This window comes from Tauraco erythrolophus, chromosome 7 (genome assembly GCF_009769465.1).
Source record: "Tauraco erythrolophus isolate bTauEry1 chromosome 7, bTauEry1.pri, whole genome shotgun sequence".
Classification (NCBI taxonomy): domain Eukaryota; kingdom Metazoa; phylum Chordata; class Aves; order Musophagiformes; family Musophagidae; genus Tauraco; species Tauraco erythrolophus.
This window is the reverse complement of record NC_141471.1, coordinates 15,330,677-15,353,149: the sequence shown is the minus strand read 5'-3', so window position 1 is coordinate 15,353,149 and position 22,473 is coordinate 15,330,677. Positions and strand designations below refer to the sequence as shown.

General features: G+C 36.7%; 1 protein-coding gene across 1 annotated transcript in view; it reads right to left on the bottom strand.

Moving 5' to 3' along the window:
* Nucleotides 1-22,473, bottom strand: part of CUL2 (cullin 2) — a 53,191-nt gene that overhangs the window by 19,025 nt on the left and 11,693 nt on the right. The window contains 8 exon segments of the mRNA XM_086614481.1: nt 877-1,001; nt 2,188-2,350; nt 3,627-3,652; nt 3,655-3,736; nt 3,831-3,927; nt 10,615-10,660; nt 10,663-10,699; nt 14,769-14,874. Coding sequence (XP_086470607.1) covers nt 877-1,001; nt 2,188-2,350; nt 3,627-3,652; nt 3,655-3,736; nt 3,831-3,927; nt 10,615-10,660; nt 10,663-10,699; nt 14,769-14,874 — 682 coding nt within the window.

The following is a 22,473-nucleotide window of genomic DNA, read 5'->3' as shown; positions in this document are numbered from 1 at the left end:
TTTATGTAGATACTATTACTATGAAGGAATAAGTTCAATAAGCTTACAGATAATTTGAAAGCAAACTACGCTCCTAAAGATTTCAACCCACTTTCAGTATGCACATCAGAGTTATGGAAGACTAAGAACTCCTGTGCAGTCAATAAAAGAGTGAATTTACAACAGCTCACATCTATGTATTATTATAGACAGAAACACTGGATGGCCAAAGTTACTGTCCCAAAGTGAGCACAGATCTAGACAGCAAGATGCATATACATGCACAAATACAATGCCAAATAAAACCTTGTTTGTTTGTTTCTGAAGAACAATGCTAGAGGAACAAAAATGGAATTGAGCAATTTATATACACATGAACCGAAAAAAGTTTAACACACTTGAGTAAAATAATTAAGCTACAGTATTTTCAGAAATTACATGAAAAATATGAGACTAGAAAGCTATTAGTGAAAAACAATACACTGAAACCAGGACAGGATGTCAAGTCTTTACAAATAACATACAATTAAACTAAATGGACTCATTGGTTCCTAACGTACCGGAAGGGCAAATGCCACTGACTTAGAGAAATTCAGGAAAAAAATACATACATGGAACAAAAGGGAACTTGCCATGACAGGATTAAACAAACAATGAGAAACATCTAGTTGTAGCTGTTTCTAGTTAGATCACAACAATCAACTCTCAGGATAGATATGTGTTGCAGAGCTAAGCTTGCTGATTAGAAGTTACAAATTATTCATAATGTTTCAAACCAATTTCATATAGACAAAAATTAAAAAAAAACCACAACAGAGTAGACTAAAAAGAAAAGAGTAAACATTTCATCAGGAATGTTAATTGAATAGGGAATTTCAGCTGCCTGAGGAAACTCACATTTTCCTGAGAAAGATTGCTGGTTGCTCTAAGGCCCTCATCATGGATATGGTTTTGTAGTTCCTGAATCATATGAGGTAAACCACTTGACACAGCACGAAGCAGAGTATACATATTTGCCATGTCTGTAACAGAGATACATTTTTATAGAATATGCTTAGAAACACTAAATATCAACACTTAGTATAGTATCATAATTTCACACAGAACTTTGAAAAGACTGAAACAAGACCAACTGTTTTGAAAAAAAAAAAATAATTTAACATACACTGGATCACTGACAAAAGAAAAAATGAAAGAGTAGGGCTAACATCAGTATTTACTGAGTACTGCCATTGTGACTACCTCACTCTTCCAACACTGCTTATTTAGGAGAGACTCCAAGAGGACAGGTGGGTTAGTATGGAAAAGTATTGTGCCAGTTTACTCTAATCCTTGGCCTCCCTAAATCTCCATTAGCAGCAGCTGACTAAAATCAGTTTAGATACCTTCTTTACTTTTTGTTTTCCTCCAGCGGTGGCTTGAAATTTTTCTCAGGTTAGAAAAGTTGTAAATAAGCAACTGCTTTTTTTTTTTCTCTCTTTTTTTTTTTTTTTTTTCAAAAAACAGATCCAAGCTCTGATCAAATTTACAAAACTCGCTGGAAACTGAACACTTTTATTAGATAAAATTTAAGTTTGATTGTGAAAAATAATTTGTTTCACATCATAGATACCATCTTCCATGCAAGAATAAGCACTCTTTCAAGGGTAAGAGGCATGTAGTCATCAGGAAGCATAATTTTTTAAGTTAGGCAGGGAATATAACTATAAGAATATCTGCTTTTGTAAAAAGGATTCAGGAAAAGAGATCACAAAAGCTTCAGGACAATAAAAGTGGCTATGAAAAGAAGCCCAAGTATTTTAGAATCCTGACCTGTCAAGTGATGATGAAGAAATCGGTAAAGACAGAGCCATTGGTTTACAAATGAAAACACAAGTATAAAATATGATTAATTCTACAGGACACAGGACTTCAGTGTGTTTTAAGCAGACTAAGACAAGGAAAGAGAAAGGGTATTGGCCAAAAGAAGGGTTGTAAACAGTGAAAAAAAAAAAAAGATTTCAACTATGTATTTGAAAGAATGAAAATGAATTACATGGTAAAAGAAAAATGTCATTCAGTGTTTAACTGGGCTTTCTAGATAGGTAACATCTATTCGTTGAAAATGCTTAGATGCATAGAAGGTCACTGAATAAAGACTGTAAAGTGCAATACTAAAAGAATAAAACAAAACCACTTTCGCTCCTCAATGTGGACATTGAGACTTACCACTTCTTTTCTCTTGTCTGATAATATTGTGACATTCTGCATGTAGAAATTGCAAGTGATCAGCTACCATTCTCTGTTGGCATTCATGAATCACTTTGCCATACGAGCTGGGATGCAAGTATTTCCGACACCGCATTTCTTCATCTTTTAATCTACCTAAAACCTACAGACAAATTTTTCAACTGAGAGTTGATGAAATACTAACAACCAATATAGAACCATGAATATACAACAGTATACGTATGCAGAATGAGACACAGAGAAGCGGCAAAGTTAAAAAAAGGAACTTGTCCAGGATGCTGAAAAGTTAAATTTGCTCTTTTGAATCAGGCTGTTGCTGAATTAATATAAACTTCTGCTCTTGAGTACTGACTAGGCTCAGTCACTACTAGATGCCTAATAGCACTCAGTATTTATCTTCTCGACATTTCTTCTTCCCTTCAACTTTGTGGCCAGTCTTCCCCAATTTCTGCTACCATACTACCTATTCCTTCTCAGAAAGTTTTACCACAGTACCTGATTATATGACTCTAAGAATAACTTTACTGTTCCAAACCCCTCTGCTTGTATGTAAACATCTGCTCAATAGGTCTATGTGTACATCTAAGATACTAATCGAACCTCTCTTTGTAACTTCAATGACGGAAATAGGCGTTATCATAAAATAAGTCATATGAATAGTGACACAAAAGTACTTATACCCAGTGAATATGAGGGCAGTCTAGGGACAGTAGTGCAGCTGCAGATTGCTAATGACAGACAAAATGAATCTGCATTTCTTTTGGTTTAACTGAAGTCTTAGCATGTCCCCGAATTTCACCTTAGGTGCACACCATTAGCTTTTGCTCCTTACGATTAAAAGTCATCTCACAGCCTTCTCTTCAACTCTTCTATCCTGCTAGTGTGGACAGTTTAGTACCAAGGACTGACTCCAAGTCTTATATTAATTTTTCCTCAAGCAAGGTATAAGAACTACATTTAATTTAATCACAATCTGCCTTCATACACCACAAAGCGAAATAAAAGAAAATCCACCTTAGAGTATGAAATTTTTAACAATGCTCTGTAACAACTCTACCATGTAGTCTTCTCTAACCATTATATTGCTAAAACTCTCATCTTATGCTACTATAAGTAGTAGGAAAATAAGGAAGTGAGGAAGCAATACTGATCAACCTGATACGTGTTTTGGTTGGGTTTGTGTAGGTTTTCTGGTTTGTTGTTTTTTCATTTTATTTTATTTTGAAGCTGACAGTCCATCCATAGGCAAGGTTTGTAGTTTATACTCAGATTAACCATACTACCAACAAGCAAAGTTTAAACTGCATGAAAACACACAATACAGGACAACTATAGGAACTGTACAGGAACGCATGTATCATCAGTATATCAATAATATTAGATTTTGCTTATTGCACATATACAGAAGACTCTCTTACCTTCTCCATGTATTGTGAGCAATTGACTCTTGCAATAAATTTGAAGCTTCTTGTTTATAATACTCCCCTGTTTCATTCAGAAAAGGACACTCAAAAATTTCCTGATAAAACTAAAAGGAAGAATTTTTTTTTTGAAGGACAAATAATGCACATACTAGGATTAACATTCAAAATTAAAAATATAAATCAGAAGTGTGTATCTACCTTTAGGGGGAATTTTTTCTTATACTGTTCAACATGAACAAAGGAGTTAATAACCCCATGGATTACTTTCCGGTTTGGGTCTTCTCCACAGCGATCACTGAAATAGGCAAAGCAAACATTCATGAGAAAGTAGGTATCTAATATAACTCTTCTGATAGTCAAATGAAATAATATTGGATGAAACATTTTCCAGTAAATTCCTCGGCTTAGATGGGACATAGTTATGTCTGCTTAGGGACATGGTTTAATGGGGGATTAGAGACGGTTGGACTGGATGATCTCTAAGGTCTTTTCCAACCTAGAAATTCTATGATTCTATGATTGGCAAAATTAAAGAAAATTAATTTTAAATCAAAATGCACTCTTCTTTCTCTGCTATACATTTAAATTGTTCAGATAGCAATTCAAAAGCATTTGAAGGTCATGAAATTTCCAAGCATTTGCTAAGGATATAAGTATTCCAAATCAATACTCTAAGCAAGTACTTTAAAAGTTACAATAAATTCCATCTTGTATCTGTAGCCTTTATCGAAGAGCCTACTTTCACACCCCTGCCTCTGCCAAAAAAAAAAAAATTTCTGCCAACATCACACCAAGAGGCATGCTAGTTTCTTTTCTGAGTATCTACTGTTCAACATGTAGATGTCAAGTGGAACAAATAACATACTTAGTGCATGGTCACAAGTTTTAATCATACATTGGAAAAGGAAAACCTTATGTTTTCCAGTCAAGTTCTTAGCTTCAGACAAGCAAGTTCAACTGAAGAAAATACTATCTTTAGTCCCATTCAGTTGAAAACAAAAGTAATTAAAACAAGTATGTTGTATGCTAAAAACATCAGTGTTCACTCCTTTGCAAACATTGGAAATAACAGACCCACACTCAGAGCAGCAGAGACCTTCTTAAAACATGAACTGTTCTAACAAAGACCACCTTTCAAATACACTTTACAAAAATGGAAAAAAACATTCCCTAACTCCTAAGGTGTTAAATAGGACTAAAATATGATTTATAAAAGTATATTTACACTTAAGCATCAGCAGCTGTAATTTCAAAGGTTTTCCTTTTTTAAATACATATGTACACAAATACACATATATAGAATAAGAACTTTTACTTATCCAGATTGCACTGAAAAGACAAATGAGTTCTCTGTTAGAAACTTACGTTGGTATAGAAGAGTCATTTACATGAGTGATTAAAAAAAAAATAAAAAGGGAAAGAAAAAGTAAAGCCAACAAAAATACTTCAAACCCAAACATTACCATATACCCATCTAGGCTGGGGTGGAACAATAATAATTTTGGAGAAATAATTTTGCTAATTTCATTCATTTTGGTTTGGAATTGATAAAAACTCCAGAGGATGCTCATGAGCTAGGGAAGTTTACCAGGACAGCCGTATCAGTAGTCATTATATTTCATACACCAGATCATATTCATATGTTCACCACTGTTAATTATGTGGTATTGCTTTTAAGTACTACTGTGTCCTAAGATCCGAAAACTTAAGCTCGTGATGGGTGGAAAGAACGACGTCTCTAACAGATTAGAAGCAGTCACTGTATGGTTTACGCAGCTTGGTCACCCACTACAACGAGCGGACCTAATGGCTAACTGCTCCAGCAGGGACGGTCCAATTTTTTTTTCCCCTATGGGAGACAGGAAGGTTCCCTCTGGTTCTGGTAGCTAAACCAATGGAATAAACCTGGGTTTGGGTACATATAATCACCCCCTGAATTCTTGCCAACTTTCCTCTGCTGGGTCTGATTATACAATGACAGAGGCAGCAGCATGTCACAGAAGGGAAGAAGTGTAACACCAAACACAGGGCCTGCACCTGGCTCCACTCCAGAGGGACCCAGGACCATGGTAAGCTGCAGGATGCACGCAGCCTGTGAACATCTCACCATGTCATGGAGTGCAGGAAGCTACATAACTAAAAGTTAAGCAGGACTCTGTCAAGAGACACTCCACCTCTAGCAGGCAGGGTTCTGGACCTGGAAAGATACCGATGACACAAGCGCAAGAAACATTACTGTAACTACAGATGAAGACCCAGCTCCCCTCTGCTCGGTTCACAGGCCACTTCATAGACCTTGGTCTACAGTGATACAGGAGGAGAGGGGGCAACAAAGGTCAGGCCTAGGGGATTCGAAGGTCAATGTATCTTTAGGAAAAAGCTGTAAAAGTACAGGAGGCAGATGCTAAATGGAAGAGCTGCAAGGGAGGAGACAGGCTTTCGAAGCAGAGGCCAGATGGCATGAAGGCAACAGACGGAAAGGAATGCAACATGGAACCAGCCTTGCCTGCCTTCTGGGTAGCTAGTAGTGCACAACGAAAAAGAGTTTAAATCCACTCCTGAATACGGAGGTAGTCAGGATGCAGATGCCAATCAAATGACAAGTTTTGAACAATTGCCAGGATCATGTAAGCTCTTTTTTTAAATTTATTTTATTTTTATTTTTTAACAGATGCCCATAATCATTTTCTCCCCGACACTCATATAATTTTTAGTAGCTTAACATAGTCCTCAGTGGGTGAGTATTAAGCATTTACAGCAAAGTTATCACGAAATTTACTCACAGAACTGTGTTATCAACTTCACCGTGAACCTATCTGAAAAGCTATGCTATTTCCAAGATAAACATATGTCACAAAACTAGCATTCTTTCCACTTCGGCAGCATCTTCAGGTTTTTCTTTATATCAATGGCACTCTGCTCCCAAGAATTTGTAACACAAATGGCTAGTTTCAACAAAATTTGACAGAAGTTGCAGAAGTTACAAGGATAATTTTCATGAAAGTTATAGTAATAAGAGTATTTGCCAAACTAAAATGAGAGAAACTGGTGACTCCACCAAGATGGAAGTCTATTAAGTGTGTATTTTCCTTCTTGGCAGCAGTCAGCAAGCAATATGGATGCTTACAGCTACAGAGCAGCTGCCATACAGTTTGAAGCAGGGATGTCACAGGACATCTTAGCAGGGCAGAAGGGAGCCATGATGTTTGGTGGGGAATTTGGACCAAAAGATGCAGTGTTAGAAACACAAGTTCCACTACTTCTGCTGCTCCTGAGTTTCCTTTCAAAAGGAATGGAGAAAACTACAAAATACAAGCTCAAAGATGTTGCGCTGTTTTATATCAACTCCATCTTACTCCTATCTTCAGACTAAAGCTAACAGTAGAAGTTGAACATGTATCATACAGTGTACTAGTATAGTCCCACAGAACATATTTAAAGTTTAAGGTACAACAATAAATACTGTATTCATTAAAGAAGATTCCATCATTCAAATGCAGTGTTCTGCTGTGTCAGACCAACGGCCTATTGAAAACAGTTACCTACAGGATTCTCTGTGAACTAGAAGAGTCTGTTTCAAACACTTAAAAAGGTTATTAACTTTCAATAGCTTTCCTTTCAAACAAATGGTATAAATAATGTATCAGCTAGACAGGAATGGGTTCAGTTAGTTAGAAAGTGTTAGTTATCTTAGCAGAGAAGCCTCTCCTGGTTAGTCTGTACTAATCACACTGTCATTTGAGATAGCACCTGAATGACTTCCAAATTATTTCTGTTTAAGAATTTCATACATGAATTTTCTCACAATTCGAGATCTTGCCGGCTTCCTGTTGTGTTGAAACAAAAATGCGTAAGTTGATATTCAGCATGCCTTGTAGGAGGAGTGCTTGGGCTAGAGGGAGGGGGAAGAAAGTGTGTTATATTCAGAACTCTTTATACAGAGGAGTGCAGTCAGACAAGACAGACTTAACTGATTAAACAGTTCTCTGCTGTTCAAGGGGGCTAATCCTGCTCCCTTTTGCTCAGTCACAGGGCTCGCTTTCCTCCCTTACATTGCTTTGGCACTCATCTAATTCTTTGCTGAACTGGACTCATCATGCCAATCTGGAGAAGTATTAGCCAAGCCAGTTTTCTGTCGTATTAGCAGTTTAGTTGGTTCACTAAGGGACTAGATGGGCATCAAATTCAGCACGAGAAAGGTAGTAGAGCACAGCCTGCTCTTTTTTGGCATCAACAAACTCTTAGATCAGTTTAGTCATCTTGTTCAGCTGAACCACAAGTCACTACTTGTATGTATTTATTTTCACGTGCCAAAAAGTTTATTGTTAATCTTAATGTATAGTGTATTGCACAAGTTTATAGCTTCTAAAAAGTAGTTGTGCTCAAGATTTTAGTCAGAAGCCATTTTAAAATTCCAGTTAAATACACTGATAAAATGAAAACTGAAAGCAAAATTTCTGGCTCTGCTCCCCCTACCTTTTCCAGTAGATCCAATACATCCATAAATATACACGCAACCAGTTGACTACAGTGTTGGTTATCAACTATGCATATCAATGTATACTATGCAAAATCTTCTGATTATAAGAAGTTGAACTGTCCCATCTATTAAATTTTATTGTTTTGTAAAGCTTTTAATAAATTGAACCATGCACACACTTCAGTACTACACTTACGAAGGCATCTAATCAAGAGGTTTCTAGTAATATACATGTATTAGTAATTTTATTGAATTTTATAGGTAATAAACTTCCCACACAATTCTTGCACCTCTGATAGACATAACTTACTGATATTCATTTCTTCAAAGACATTGTTTAATCCCTGAATTGCCGAACTCAATGCTAAAAGACATTTAACAGCTATTTGCAGCAAAGTCTTTAAAATTGCCTCTTACAAACTGTATTGACCACTGGAATTATAGCAAAGAATAGCAACAAGTCTGTAGTTACATGCAAAGGCCATCCTCAGAATATCCACAGGAAGCCCTACATTTCATGACACCAGGAAGAACAGCTACAATATGTTCTCTTATATAATCCATTACATGATACATAGACCCCAAAGTGGCTAGAACAAACTTATTATGAATTGTTAGACATATTTTGAGAAACAGAGTTGAATTAACTTCTTGGAGATCACATAGAAGAATCCTTAACAACAGAGGGGGAAAAAAATTACAGACCCAACCATTAGAGACAATGATTCAAGTTTTATTTAAAACTTTCAAAACGGTTTAATAACAAATAACATCAACTTGTTACAGTCTCAAGACCTAATGCCCCACAGAGCCAGTGGCAGTCTTGATCTAAATACCCTTGTGAGGTCTGCAGTCAGTCTCAAGGTAAACACACACCATTACTTCTAAGAGGCATCAGATGTCTGCTGAAAAAGGTTTTAACACAGATTTCCACTTCCTCTCACCAGTGAAATATATAGATTGACTAAAATGAGTCTTCAGTGTCACTGTGCTTAATGTAACAAAGTAGAATTTTCTTCACCATGAACAAGAGAATCTTTGTTTAATAAAAATAAATTGTTATAGTAAAGATATGTATTAGCACTGGTTACAAAGGAAGCATGGTTCAACAACTGAAAGCAAATAAATACTTCCTGGCTTCAGAAATACCACCCAAGAGGGACATCATGTCAGTTACTTAATCATCAAAAACTTAATTCAGAAAGGAATTTTGAGGTTTTGGCTGACTAAGCACATGTCCAAGGCACCTCAATCAGCCAAAATTACCTCACTCTTTCAGTTTACCTACACTAGCCTGGTCACCTGAGTCAGGCAAGCAATCACTTAAGAAAACCTCAGTCACTAGGCAACTTCAGAGCTACTCTAAACAGTAGCGAATGTAAAAACTGATGGAACTTACAACTACACACAAGGTCCACAGTACATTTTGAAATTTCTGTTTATTCATAAATAAAAAGATCCTTTGGGACTTAAACAGTATAAGGGGTTTAAATCAAAACTTAAAAAGCCCCAAATCCTGAAACTACCAGGGTCTTTGTTTAAAAGTAACAAAGAGATTCATAAATAAAACAATAAAATTCCCTCAAAGTGAAAAAAAAATTATTTCCATTTCATTCAAGTAAAGCACCAAGAACATTAAGTGAAGTCACTCATCTCAACAACAGAAACCCAGAAGCTTAGTCTTCAGCCTTGAAAAGAGAAGACTTTGGGGGGACCTAATAGCTGCCTTCCAATACCTGAAGGGAACCTACAGGAAGGCTGGGGAGGGACTTTTTACAAGAGTATCCACTGATAGGACCTGGGGAAATGGGTTTAAGTTGAAGGAGAACAGATTTAGATTAGATCTTAGGAAGAAATTCTGCAGTACGAGGGTGGTGAGACTTTGGAATAGATTGCCCAGAGAGGTTGTGGATGCCCCCTCTCTGGAGGTGTTCAAGGCCAGGTTAGACGGAGCCTTGAGCAGCCTGATCTAGTTGAGAGGCATCCCTGCCCATGACAGGGAGGTTGGATTAGATGATCTCTAAGGTCCCTTCCAGCCTATGTCATTCTATGATGCTATGATCCCTGGCAGAAAAGCAAGAATTGTTTTGGGACCCATACAAAGCAACATAGCTTCTCTGGCATCAGCAAATCCTTATGTTTACTGACAGCACAAAAACCATAAGCTGCCAGCATCAGGTGGTGAAAGGCAAAAGGCATCCTACGGGACCTGGAGAATTATCCCAAATACTCCCCAATCTTTGATAAGAAGGGTTGCTGAAACAGAAAAGGTCACTACCCTTGGATTACAGTGAATTAACTGGGTTTTTTTCAGAGACTTTTTCTACATATGCAAACCACAAATATGTAGCTACAATGAGAAAAGCTGATAAAACATCATCATCAAGTAAGAAGCTACCTTCAAAAAAAATATACAAGAATTTGGTCAAAGTCCTCAGACTCTTCAAAGTAAAAAAGGTGCGATACTCCCACACTGTGTAAAAAGAAAAAATAATCAAGCACTCACTTTTTATTTCTCGGAGGAGCATCCGAATAAGGAGGGTCTGCGTGGCTCTATCATTAAGTTTCTCCACATATCAAGAGCTAGCTGTCAGGACACACACAAGTTCACATTAGTAAAAAAACCACAAAAACACACTCCAAAACAAAACCAAAGATGACCAATTCCCCATTCAGGATTGAAAAATTGTTAGATACATTATTCTTTCTCCTTTTAAATTCTTTTGTCTGCCATGTCTCTCCCCCCCCATTTGTCAGCACAGTAATGTATTATTTGTAATCATTTTTCCTCCCAGAACATCTGACTGCATTTGGATGAAGATCACACAGATCTGTACACTAGCAGTGTCAGACATAGACTTCCTAGTCAGGCAGTATCTGAATGCACACTTCCCAGTCGCATGCTTCCTACACATCTAATAGGACTGATTATTCTTTGGTTCCACTCTGTTGAGGATTCTCAAATGGATATCAGGACATTAAGCAAGTTGGTTACGAGGGGAAGTTTTGAGTGGACATACAAAAAGATCATCTGCACAGTAATAGGTAATAACAGGCCTTTCTACCTGAAGTATTTGAACGTGTACAGACACTGGTATAGTCTAAAAGTGGTAACAAAATAAGTCTCAGCTGACAAAAGCGAATGTCTCTTGGCCAATGGGTCAGAGTCAAAGACACAGAACCCTCATATCCATGCACAGAGAGCATCTCCACATGAAGATGCATACAACATATAGAAAGCCACTGGCAGAGCTAACACTTCACTTCAATCGAATTCAAATCATCTTTATATTAGGGACAGTTCACTCTATTCCCAATAGATCATTAGATCGATCAGTCAAATCGACTAAACATCTTACTCTTGTAGGTGAAGTAATTGCTCCCAAAACATATCATTTTAAAAACACAATTGCATAATTCAAAGGGGTTTTTACACGTAAGTCAGAATCAGATTCAATACCCAAAGGAGTATTGGAATTTCTGTCAAGCAAACTACAGACAGATCAATCCGCAACTTGATGTATTAGCTCAAGAGACTTTTTTCTCCTTGAAGAGAGGGATTGATCTTACATCTCCACCTAGACTGAAAATACAGAATATGGCATTTCTACATTTCCAGAATCTGTTGCCCCATGACAGGGTGAGGGGAGGGAAGGCAAATCTTAACTACCTTCTAGCTCAGGGCTCCCATTGAAAACTTAGAAGTCTGAAATCGGTAACAGGATCTCAACTCAGAAAAAGCAGTATCCTTCACCATGCATTCATAACATACAGACAGAAATAAAAAAAATGTCTTGCAAGCACTGGCAGAACTACTTTCATCAACTAATCTCATCCTGTATTTTCCTAGTACAACAATTACTGAACGTCTGGAACGCTTAGCAGGATGATAAACTGTTTGAATCCATGCCCATACACTCACACACACCTCCGGTCTCATGTACGTACCTACTATTACACACCTCAAAAGAACTACGCAAGCATGTACTCATTTAAGATCACAGAAAAGCTCCCAAAGTTTCATTAGCACACAGGAATGACGCTGAGACAGAACTTTAGTACACAAAGTACAGTTCTGCTTCTACAAATACGGGCATTATTTCTGTAACTTCATGCTGAGACTGAAGAGAACTATATATAAAAATAAGCATGTTTGCTCTTGGGTAGATAAAGGACAGATCATCTCAGTCATCTAAAAAGGAATAAATGATAATTCCTTCCATTCTAAAGAACAACTGAAATAAAGTATTTTGTCAAAGCCCCTAGAGCAATCCAAAGAATAAAAGAGAATCCTAAAGGTAAATGGTGAAGAGGAACCATAACAAAAGAGAAAATGTTTCAAAACAAAGACTTCATAAACATGACAAGTGCCTTGTAGGTCAAGATATGTGAATTACTTTTATTTCTGAGGCAATGAATTCACCAAAACAGTGCTGCAATTTAATGCATTACACTACTTGAGGGTAGGACTCAATTTCCCATTCCTTTTCAGAGCAAAGGAGTAACTGCCATAAACATAATCCTACACCAGTAATGAACAGAGATTAACTTTACCACCTCAAGATCCAAAATTCACCTCCCACTACTACAGAGTACAAAGACAGTATTTGGTAAAGAAAAATGGAAGGAATCTTGAGTGAGATAATGAAAAACTCATTATAGAATTCCAGAAATCATCAGCCAAACATCTCATCAAAAACCACAGGCGGTCAGCTCGACCCTCCCCATAACCTGCCCAAATGATGAGCTAAGAATGTACCATCCTAGGGACAACTGCTGAGAAGCTTGAAGAAAAGTGTGTCATTGTCCTTCCAACCTGGCCATGATTCCATGAACAGGAGGAATCAGAATACTCAAAAAAAGCTGAATTAGCAGGTCTGCTGTTTGTACTTCTTTGGTAAACATATCCTAGGGCAAAAGCTATTGACAAAAGTTGCCACTACCATCCTTTGACTGATACCTCGGAATGGAGTAGCACACTGAAATGGAGGGAGAATTCATTAACACATCTGAAACATCCAGACCCAAGAACAAGCCAGACCTATTCCAAGGCCCCAAAGCAGCTGAACGGACAGCCATCCACACAGAGCTAAGGACTACTGCCAATAATTGCGGGAACAGGCTCAGCTAAATCTCAATTGAGGAAATAAGGATAACACTTATGCCATTTTGAAGATACTACAAACAGTGCAGCAATACGCACTACCAAGCTCTGATATAAGCATTACAGATGCCATCAATTAGCAAGCATTCAAGACAGTACAGGTAGACAAGACAAGAATTTCCTTTCTTGAATTGCCCCAACTTAAAGTACATCATGTTTCCGGTGTTGTTTTAGGTTTTTTCAGGTCCACTCCCAACCTGTCAAGAGTATTAGCAATTTCAACTGCAGTGCCATCTTCATCAGCTGGGTAGCTGGGTCAGAAGCACAGAAGATGCTTCTTCATGCACGACAGTCTCTCCTTACTCTTAACTAAAGGCAGCAGAGATCTCCTACTTAACAACATGAAATCAAAGAGCTAGAACAGCAATCACTGACAGGTCAGGTTCGGACATTAAGAAAAGAAAAAGTGTTTTCTCTGTCTTTCCAAACCAAAAGAGAAACAGCGTTCACCTCCCTTTTAGAGAAAAAGGCAAAGGTAGAGAGGAAAGGAAAAAAACAATACACCACTACAGATAATGACAGAATAAATTACTTCTCCAGCTAGCAGTGTGTATATATACAGACACAAAGCAGATATGCAGACAAGCATTCAAAGCAAAGTTTGTACTCAGCTGTATTCAGGATGGTGGTTTTTGTTCTGATTCAGACTGAAAAAGTATTTCCAAAATCTTCTTAAAGACATAATTAAACACTTAGTTTTGAAAAATTTGAAAGATTTTGTTATAAAATTGTCTTTTCATTTTACTTTCTTATATTTCATAGCAAGAGTAGTCACAAAGTGACAGAAACGATGCATACTTCACTTCTGCAGAGCTGAAGTGCACAAGGTTGTATCTCAGAATTTAGTCCTACTATTGACAATTTTTTCATTTTATAGGCATTTAAAAATTACTCTCAGTCTCTCCAACTTACATTAGCAACTGCATCAATACTTTTGTGCTTGTCCCAAATTACGTTTTTCTTTTTAAAAGATAAGCCCTTCCTACACAATACTTTTGTGCGCAGAACGTCTACTTTTTCCTTTCAAAATCTGTGTGAGTTGCTACAATAGAAGTACAAAACTGCTTGCTTTAGGAAGTAAGATGTACACAAGTCCAATATCAAAAAAAGCTGTTACACTTTGTCACATCAAGAAATGAAGCCTAAAAGTAATATTTCAAGGGTTTCCAAAAGTAAAAGTACTGCTTCTTCAAAATATTTTCTAGATAGTAGTGTCACTTAAAAAAAACCAAATTTTTTTACAAAGTGGTATCTATTATCACAATTTAAACTGAAGTTCTCCAATAATTTCCATATTTGCTTCCCCCGTCACTACATTTTTCTACATCAAAACTGTAATCTCATTTCACAAAGGGTTCAGTGCTTACATCTTCTACCATATTGACTATTCAGATTCTGTAACATGGATAAGTCAAAATTTAAAAGGACAAAGCTGAACTTGTAGTGCTTCTGAATACAGTTTATACCTACTGCCACTTTCAGAGATACCTACCTCTCCTATTTCCATCAATGGTTCATTCATATCCACCCCTCCGTAACCATACTGAAGATCAGCTTCAGTCAATTTGTTCTTCTTAATAAACTGTGTGTTCAGGTACCTATAGAAATAAAGAAATTCTAATCAAAGTAGGCAAAAGTTTAGCTTTTTTAAAAAAAAATAAATTTGGAATTGTAGAATGTCATTGCTATCTGTAGGAAATTCTTAAAATATAAATTATTTCAATTTAAAAGATCTTACATCATATTAAAACAGTACAGTGCTAGTAACTGAGATATCAAACCACAGCTGGATATATCAGGGGGAAGGGCTCTTTACATTAGTGATGGGTTGATAGAACAAGAGCAAATGGGCATAAGCTTAGTCAGGGGAGATTCAGGTTGGATGTTAGGAAGTATTTCTTCTCTGAAAGGGTTGTCAGCCACTGGAATAGGCTGCCCAGGGAGGTGGTTGAGTCCCCATCCCTGGCTGTGTTTAAGAATAGGGTGGATGATCTACTTGGGGATATGGTTTAATGGGGATTAGGGATGGTTGGACTCGATGATCTCTAAGGTCTTTTCCAACCTAGAAATCTATGAATCTATGAATCACTGTCAGCGTTTTCCTGGTGTGCAACACACTTGTGTAAGAATCCAACCTTTCAACGTATTACTCATATGTATATGCAAAATACTGCTAAATTCTCAGCAGTTGACTAGTATTAGAGTGATAGTAGTTTATTTCAACAATAGAAAAAATGTTCCCGAGTATAAGATATTTTTAAGTAAAATGTATTTCTTCTACCTGTAACGTTTATTATTTTTCATTTCTCTCAGATTAAAACACAAAAATAGTGTCAATTTTTACAGGGCTAATTTTTGTTAGTTATGTTCCCTTACTCAGGTCATGACAACTAGAAACCAGATATACTACAGATTTTAAAGAGAAGAGAAGAATTTGCAGAAGTTTTTTTAATTAACAGTTATAAAGAATAAATGTTATAAATGTGCTTTTTTACTTCAGTATTTACTATTGCATGCATAGTTTTTATAAAGAACAGAGAATGGTTTCTGCACAAGACCTGATAAAACATCCCTCAGTTCTTAATATTCCCTTAAAAGAAATACAAATAACATTTTTAAAACTGAGTCATTGTCCTTGTCTTTCGCAGATAACTGGGGAAAAAATTCTAATATTTTTCATAACTACACTTAAAATATTTGTTATATGTTAGTGCTTAAATGAGGTCACTGAGAACTATTTTTTTAAATTCCGATCAAACTAGCAGTTTTGAGACACCCAGTTTCAGACACCAAAGAGGGCCAGATTACTGAAGTGCTTTAAGAGATTCAGGCTTCAGAGGCTGCATCATACTAGTGATGCCTGAACATTTTGGCAGGAAGAAATGACAAGAAAAGGAGAAGCACACTATGGAAACCTGTGAACTTGAAAGAATTAGGACACCACAGAGTCCAAAGAAGGAAGACTTGTGATACTGCAGTGGTGAATAACTGGAATACAGTGTCCCAACCTACTTTCAGACTCCAGTCTTACAGAGTATGGTAAACTGCCCTGCTACCATTCAACAACTATCATAATTGTAAATGCAAGCCTGTGTAGAAGGCTACAGGCCAACCATTTCATATAAACTTGTGTGGATCCAGAATACTTGAACACAAGCCTTAAGCAGGTATGCTCCTTCATGGTATTTCCTGCCTCCCCCTCAATGTGAACAAAGCCAGCAGCTGCCATTCTGTTTTTTCTTGTCAAGCTTGCTAAAAAGGAAAGCCCTATGCTCTCCTCATTCACAGCCTCTCTCTTCCATCAGCACATGCCTTCTCGACAAATTCAGATCAGGCAACTGATCCATCGTAAAACTAACGTAGTCACAAGTAAATAAACAAGCTTAACCTAGATCAGATACTCCTGTAAGACCTGTATGATTCAAGCAAAAAGGGGGTGGCAAGAAGCAAGCAGGCAGAACCACTCGTGGCAAGAGCATCACCACCCTCTGCCTCAAAACCAATTTGCCCACGTTTCCACTCCCTTGCCCTACTTTTACCATGACCTTCCAGAACCAAGTGCAAGCACAAGCAAATAACTGCAAAGGATATGCAAACAGTACATCTCAAATCAACTTCTCCACTGAAGTCATAAACCATTTTTCACCTTGAATAACCACTTCAAATACTTCATCTGTATTCTTACTTTTGGAAGACAACCCATAAGGTTCATCTGTAACTTACTGTGGGCATGAATTGGTAATACCAGAAGATACCCAGAGATTCTTGCTACTATTGAGATAAAAACTTTCAGGTGAAAATTTGAAATACCTGATCACACAGCTCAGGCCTACTTACTTGAGAGCACACCTGTGCAGGCTTATGCTTTACTATTTGATGAGGAAAATGGCAAACAAGATGAGAAAACTGAGATTTGTCGCCTTTCATGGTATTAGCAAAACAATATACCTTTTGGTAGCCAAACCTCAAAATACAGCCACCAAGCTTCCACTCCAGAAAGTTCAGAAATCTGGAATTTAAAAGAGTGTTACAGGACTCACTCAAAACAAACACCTACTTTACAGTGGAATACTGAAAGACAGTGTTCCATCTAAATTAACAATATCAGGAAAATGTCTGGTACATTAATATTTTTGTGAGCAAATTTTTTCAGATATAAAAGACTTGATAATTGAGCAAAATAAAAGGTTAAAGTTCTTTTACTAGGAATTTAGGAAAAAATTACATGCAAAACCTAATTTAACAATTAGAAGAGTAGCTAATTATTGGGACAAGTTACCTGGCAATTTTCATGTATTTGGTACTTTTAGATCAACCAAGGACAATACTCTAACCACAGATTACTATTCTAGATACACTGACCACATTCCCAAATCAATGTTTCCAAATCTCAACAGCACACAATGTCCTTGGGAGGAGAGACTTTGCAAAGCCTTGTCAGAAGGATTAGATGTGTATTTTTTTCTTTTAATGTTTTATCTGGTTTTAGCAGTTTGAATTACACACTCCTGGATAAGAAACCAATATTAGTGTCAGCAAAATAGACATTGTGAAATTTAACTTGAATGTAATAAACCTAAAAGCATACCTGTCTCAAGAAAATATCCAGGAGCTGACTTATATTCTCCATTATAAAGCCAAAAGAATTTCCTCCTTCAAGGCTTTATCCATCCATGATAGGACACCACAAAACAACACATGATTATATGTATTTCTAGAAATATATTTTTTTAAGCAAAAAGGGTAGATACCCTCCTATTCAGATTTTTTTCCTCCTCTGAAAGTTCTCCACAGATAAAGAAGAAACTTTTGAGAAATCACTTCTTCCCCCAGCTCCTCTCCCTGCTCCCCTCCTACACACATAGCCGGACTGCTGTACCGATCTCCAGAATGGCACGCGAGTCTAGCAGAACAGTATACAGGAATAAACCTGATCAAGTGCTGAGGAAATGGCTTTCAGAAATTTGCACCGAGAGAACCCTGCTAACATTTTCACAGGCCGCTGCAAGTGCTCGTGGACAGAGAAATGGATAAAGGACCTAACTGGCAGTATCATTCACCCTTCTGATGTATAGAAGATGATTAAAAAAGGTATTGAATTAGCTAGGACTAATTATTACAGTTTGTAGAAGCATTCAGTTTGGTTTTTAAGATTTTCTTCAATGTACCACTTGCAAAAAACTACATTGCTTTGCAATCTACAAAAACACATACATGACAAAGCTATAAATGAGTACATTACTGTATAACAGGAGTTAGCAATTGTAGTAATGTTTTCAATAATTTCCGTATGTATTTGTAGGGCCAGTAATGCTAAATCTATCCTGGGAACAGTTACGAACAGCATTCCTCATGGGTGGATACTAACTTAGCAGTTTGTCTTGCAGAGCCAACAGTCAACCAACCACCTCCTTGGCTGCATTAGCAAGAGCACACCAGCAAGTTGAGGGAGGTGATTGTTCCCTCAGCACTTGTGAGAACACATCTGGAATATTATAACCAGCTTTGAACACCCAACTACAACAGATCTGGACAAATGGAAGAGAGTCCAGAGAAAGCCCACTGAAATAGCTAGGGTGCAGAGCATGAGACATACCATAAGATGAAGATAAACTCTTCTCAGAGGAGCACAGAGAAAAACTAAGAAGCAATAGAGACAAGTTGCAGAACAACAAATTCAAAATACACAAAATTTTTCAGACTGAGAGTAATCAAGCACTAAACCAGGCTGTTCATAAAGGTGGGAAAACCTCCACCCTTGAAGGAGCTCAGAGTTTGACTCAACAAAACCTTAAGCAATCTGGTTTAACTTTGAAGCTAGCTCTACTCTGAGCATAAGGTTGAAGGGATGACCTTCAGAGGTTCGTTCACATCGATTTTTTAAATGTTTCAATGAAAGCATGTAAGGGTGACTTCATAAGAGCTACACGAAAAGCAGCAGGATCACTGTACTTTATACAAGCAGAATGCTTTAACATGTCTAGTAGTGTACACATACAAGTGCTCAGCACTGGAAATTTTCATAATCCAGTATCTGTTCTGATTCACTCCTAAACATAGACGAAGTATTCACTGGTTTACAGATCTATAAACAGGGTTAAAGTTATCTACCACAACTTGAGGATTAACTAATAAATGAAAACCATTTCATTATGACAAAGCACTGCAGATACTAAAATTTTAAGAATACAACAGCTGTATCAAATGATGAGACCAAAAATAAATATCTGATGTGGAAGTGAACATCTCAAGGCTACCAAATGCTAGAGCCTAAAATGAAGGCAGTTCCTTCGGTTGAAAAAGTTTCAACAGAAAAATGTCATTAGCGTTAGGTTTCAAACGTTGATGGGATTTCTTGTTTAAATCTTCCCCATATTTATTAAGTTACAAAATTAGTAAGCAAGATCAAGAGCAGCAGCTTCTTAATGCTTAAAAAATGAGAAGGGGACTGGAACTAATATCAGTTTGAATTGTGTTACAGGTTACTGTGATACTATGTTCAGAATTAGAATACAAATTAACTCTTATCATGACAAAACTGGCTGACATTTAATCCTGGAAAGGAAGGAAGACGTCTTACGTAAAAGTAGAAAAAGAACTAGAATTAGCCTAAAAAACTAAAAATCACTGTACCTTAATACGCTAGTATTATTACGGGTATTTAAAAAAACACAACAAAATGGAACAAAGCAAGAGCTGTACTATGTGTGTTTAGTTTTCAGAATTTTATTATGAACAGATTTAAAAACTTCAGCTGTTTTAAAAAAAATAATAATTTAAATTAATTTTAATTTGCTGGATAAGAAAACCCTCCAGTTACACAAAACATATTTTTTACAAGTATGATTACTGTTACAGCATCAAGACATTGATAAGTCCCAATGTCCAGCATTGTTTTTATCTACCATGTCTATCATCAGAACTAACAAAAACAACTGAAGTTGTTTATTTAACATCAAGTGTCCCTTATTCCATCAGTTTTATCACCTTGGTTTAGTCCCATGTATGGGATTAGTTTTCGAACTGAATCCATATTTGTTTTCCCAGCAAAATGCACCCAGAGGGTTGGGTGAAAAAAAAAAAACAACCAAACAAAATAAAACCAACACCAAAGGAAATGTTTGACTGTATTGCCAGTCACATGATTGGTTTTGTATTTTATAAATTTTGCTCAAAAGTAAAGCATCTTACAATTTAGTAGTATTTCAATATCTATCAGGGTAGAAGGATTAAGAAACAGAGATGCAAGGCTATTTAAATTTTAAAGGAATCTATTTAAAAATAACATTATGATTACTAGCTATAAAGACTAATCAGTTTTCACTGCTAGAAGAATTATACAAATTAGATCATGGGATACAACAGATTCAGCTAATTTATGGTACTTTTTTGGAAGCAGGTGAGCAAGTAAGAAAGAATTCCAACTGCTTTATAAAAACCAGAATATCTTGTTATGGTCTTCAGAAGTATTTTCACCCCGAAACATTCTCCCAAAAAAATAAAAGTGACATAACACTTAACGAAGTGTTTCCAACACATGAAAGTCATTATGACTCTACTAATCAAGCACTGAATTACTTCTTGCCTTCATACGAGAGCATCTTTTAGTTCCCATTACAATGTACGTTTTATTATTGAAGAGAAAAATCATACTTTCACGAAGTCACACCCTTTAGAGACTTTTAAAAGCTAGTATATGACAAAACTCAGAATTTCAACACAAAGAAGACATAACTTAGAAATAAAATTATTTCCAACAAAATACCTAAGTAGTACATTTTCTGGACCAAAACATCATATGCAAAGCAGGAAAAAGAGTTACAATAGACAGAGCTGGCATGAAATAAATAACCTCAGCATCTAAGAACTTGGCTTCACTGATATATGAATACCACTCTACTGAGCTTAAATACGTGTACAGGTTGGTTCCTGTGCATAATAACTGTCTGGAAAAAATTCTCTAGCCAGTTTAAAAATAAAACAATCAGGTTCACACTGCTGGAGACGTATTTTAATCTGTTGGTTTAGGACCAGAAGCACTCAAGCACTCAGAAAAAACATTATACAAAGCAGAATCAGTGAGATTCATACACATGAAATAGGTGGGGTTTTTTTCCAAACCCCTGTATCAACTCTCCAGTGACACATTCTGGAACTAAAATTTGCAAGTCCAGGATGGACTCTGTCACATTTCTTCCCAGTCTGCTAGTGATAACTTCATAGATTCTGCAAGATCACAGAATTATCCTAACGTAACAGTAAAGATCTCGAAGCGCTCTGTAACTCCTCAAATCGTGCCATCAATAAGTACAACATTAACAGCGCCTCCTAACTTATATTTACCTCCCAGGTATCACATGCATAACGGACACTGGAATGTTCAACCTACAGTCAGAGCGGAATTAAAATCCAAGTCTTATTAAATCCAAAGCCATCTCAATATAGTTATAATTCTAGCAACTCATGAATGGGTGAGTCTTATAAGCTTAAGATATCACTAGTAGCAATGAAACACACTTGCAATTCAGAAAACTGTAGAAGTACAAAATAACAGGGGTTAGTTGTGGTTTTGTTTGTTGACTTGGCTGCAACCTACTGAAAAAAAATGTAAATTCATTGCCTGTATGCAGTCCATTAGTTTCTAAAATTCTAAAAAAAAAAAAAAAAAAACGAGGAGAAATTTTCACTCTCTTTCCAATACCTGCAGGTCAAACAGTCATTTGAAAAGAAAGGACTCAGCACAGAGCCCTGTCTGAAAAGCTCTTCTAGAAGGGAGAGCTGTGTTTTGGTCAAGGTAGGTAGCTAAGCTTTGAAACAAACCGTGCTGGTTCAACTAGACACTTCGGTACAATTGCATCCTTGCAGAAGACGACCTAGGATTATGAGCTACTTCACTGCAGGGTTGATAAGCACCAACATATTTGACACTGCAACTTCAGAATCAGAGGCAGAATATGTTAGCAATGAAAGAATAATGGGAATCATCTTAGATAATTACTTCAGTGGCAAGGAAGCACTGCATAGAAAAACCTGTTGGAGCATTACTCCTTTTTCTCATGTTCTGCTACCATAACTATGTTCTCTCCAAAAGTGACCTGGGGCATATTCAGCCACTGATCTCTTCAAGCAACATTCTTAGACTTAAGCTGCAGATCACTAATAATTTCAGAAGTTTAACAACTCATTTGCAAAAGCTT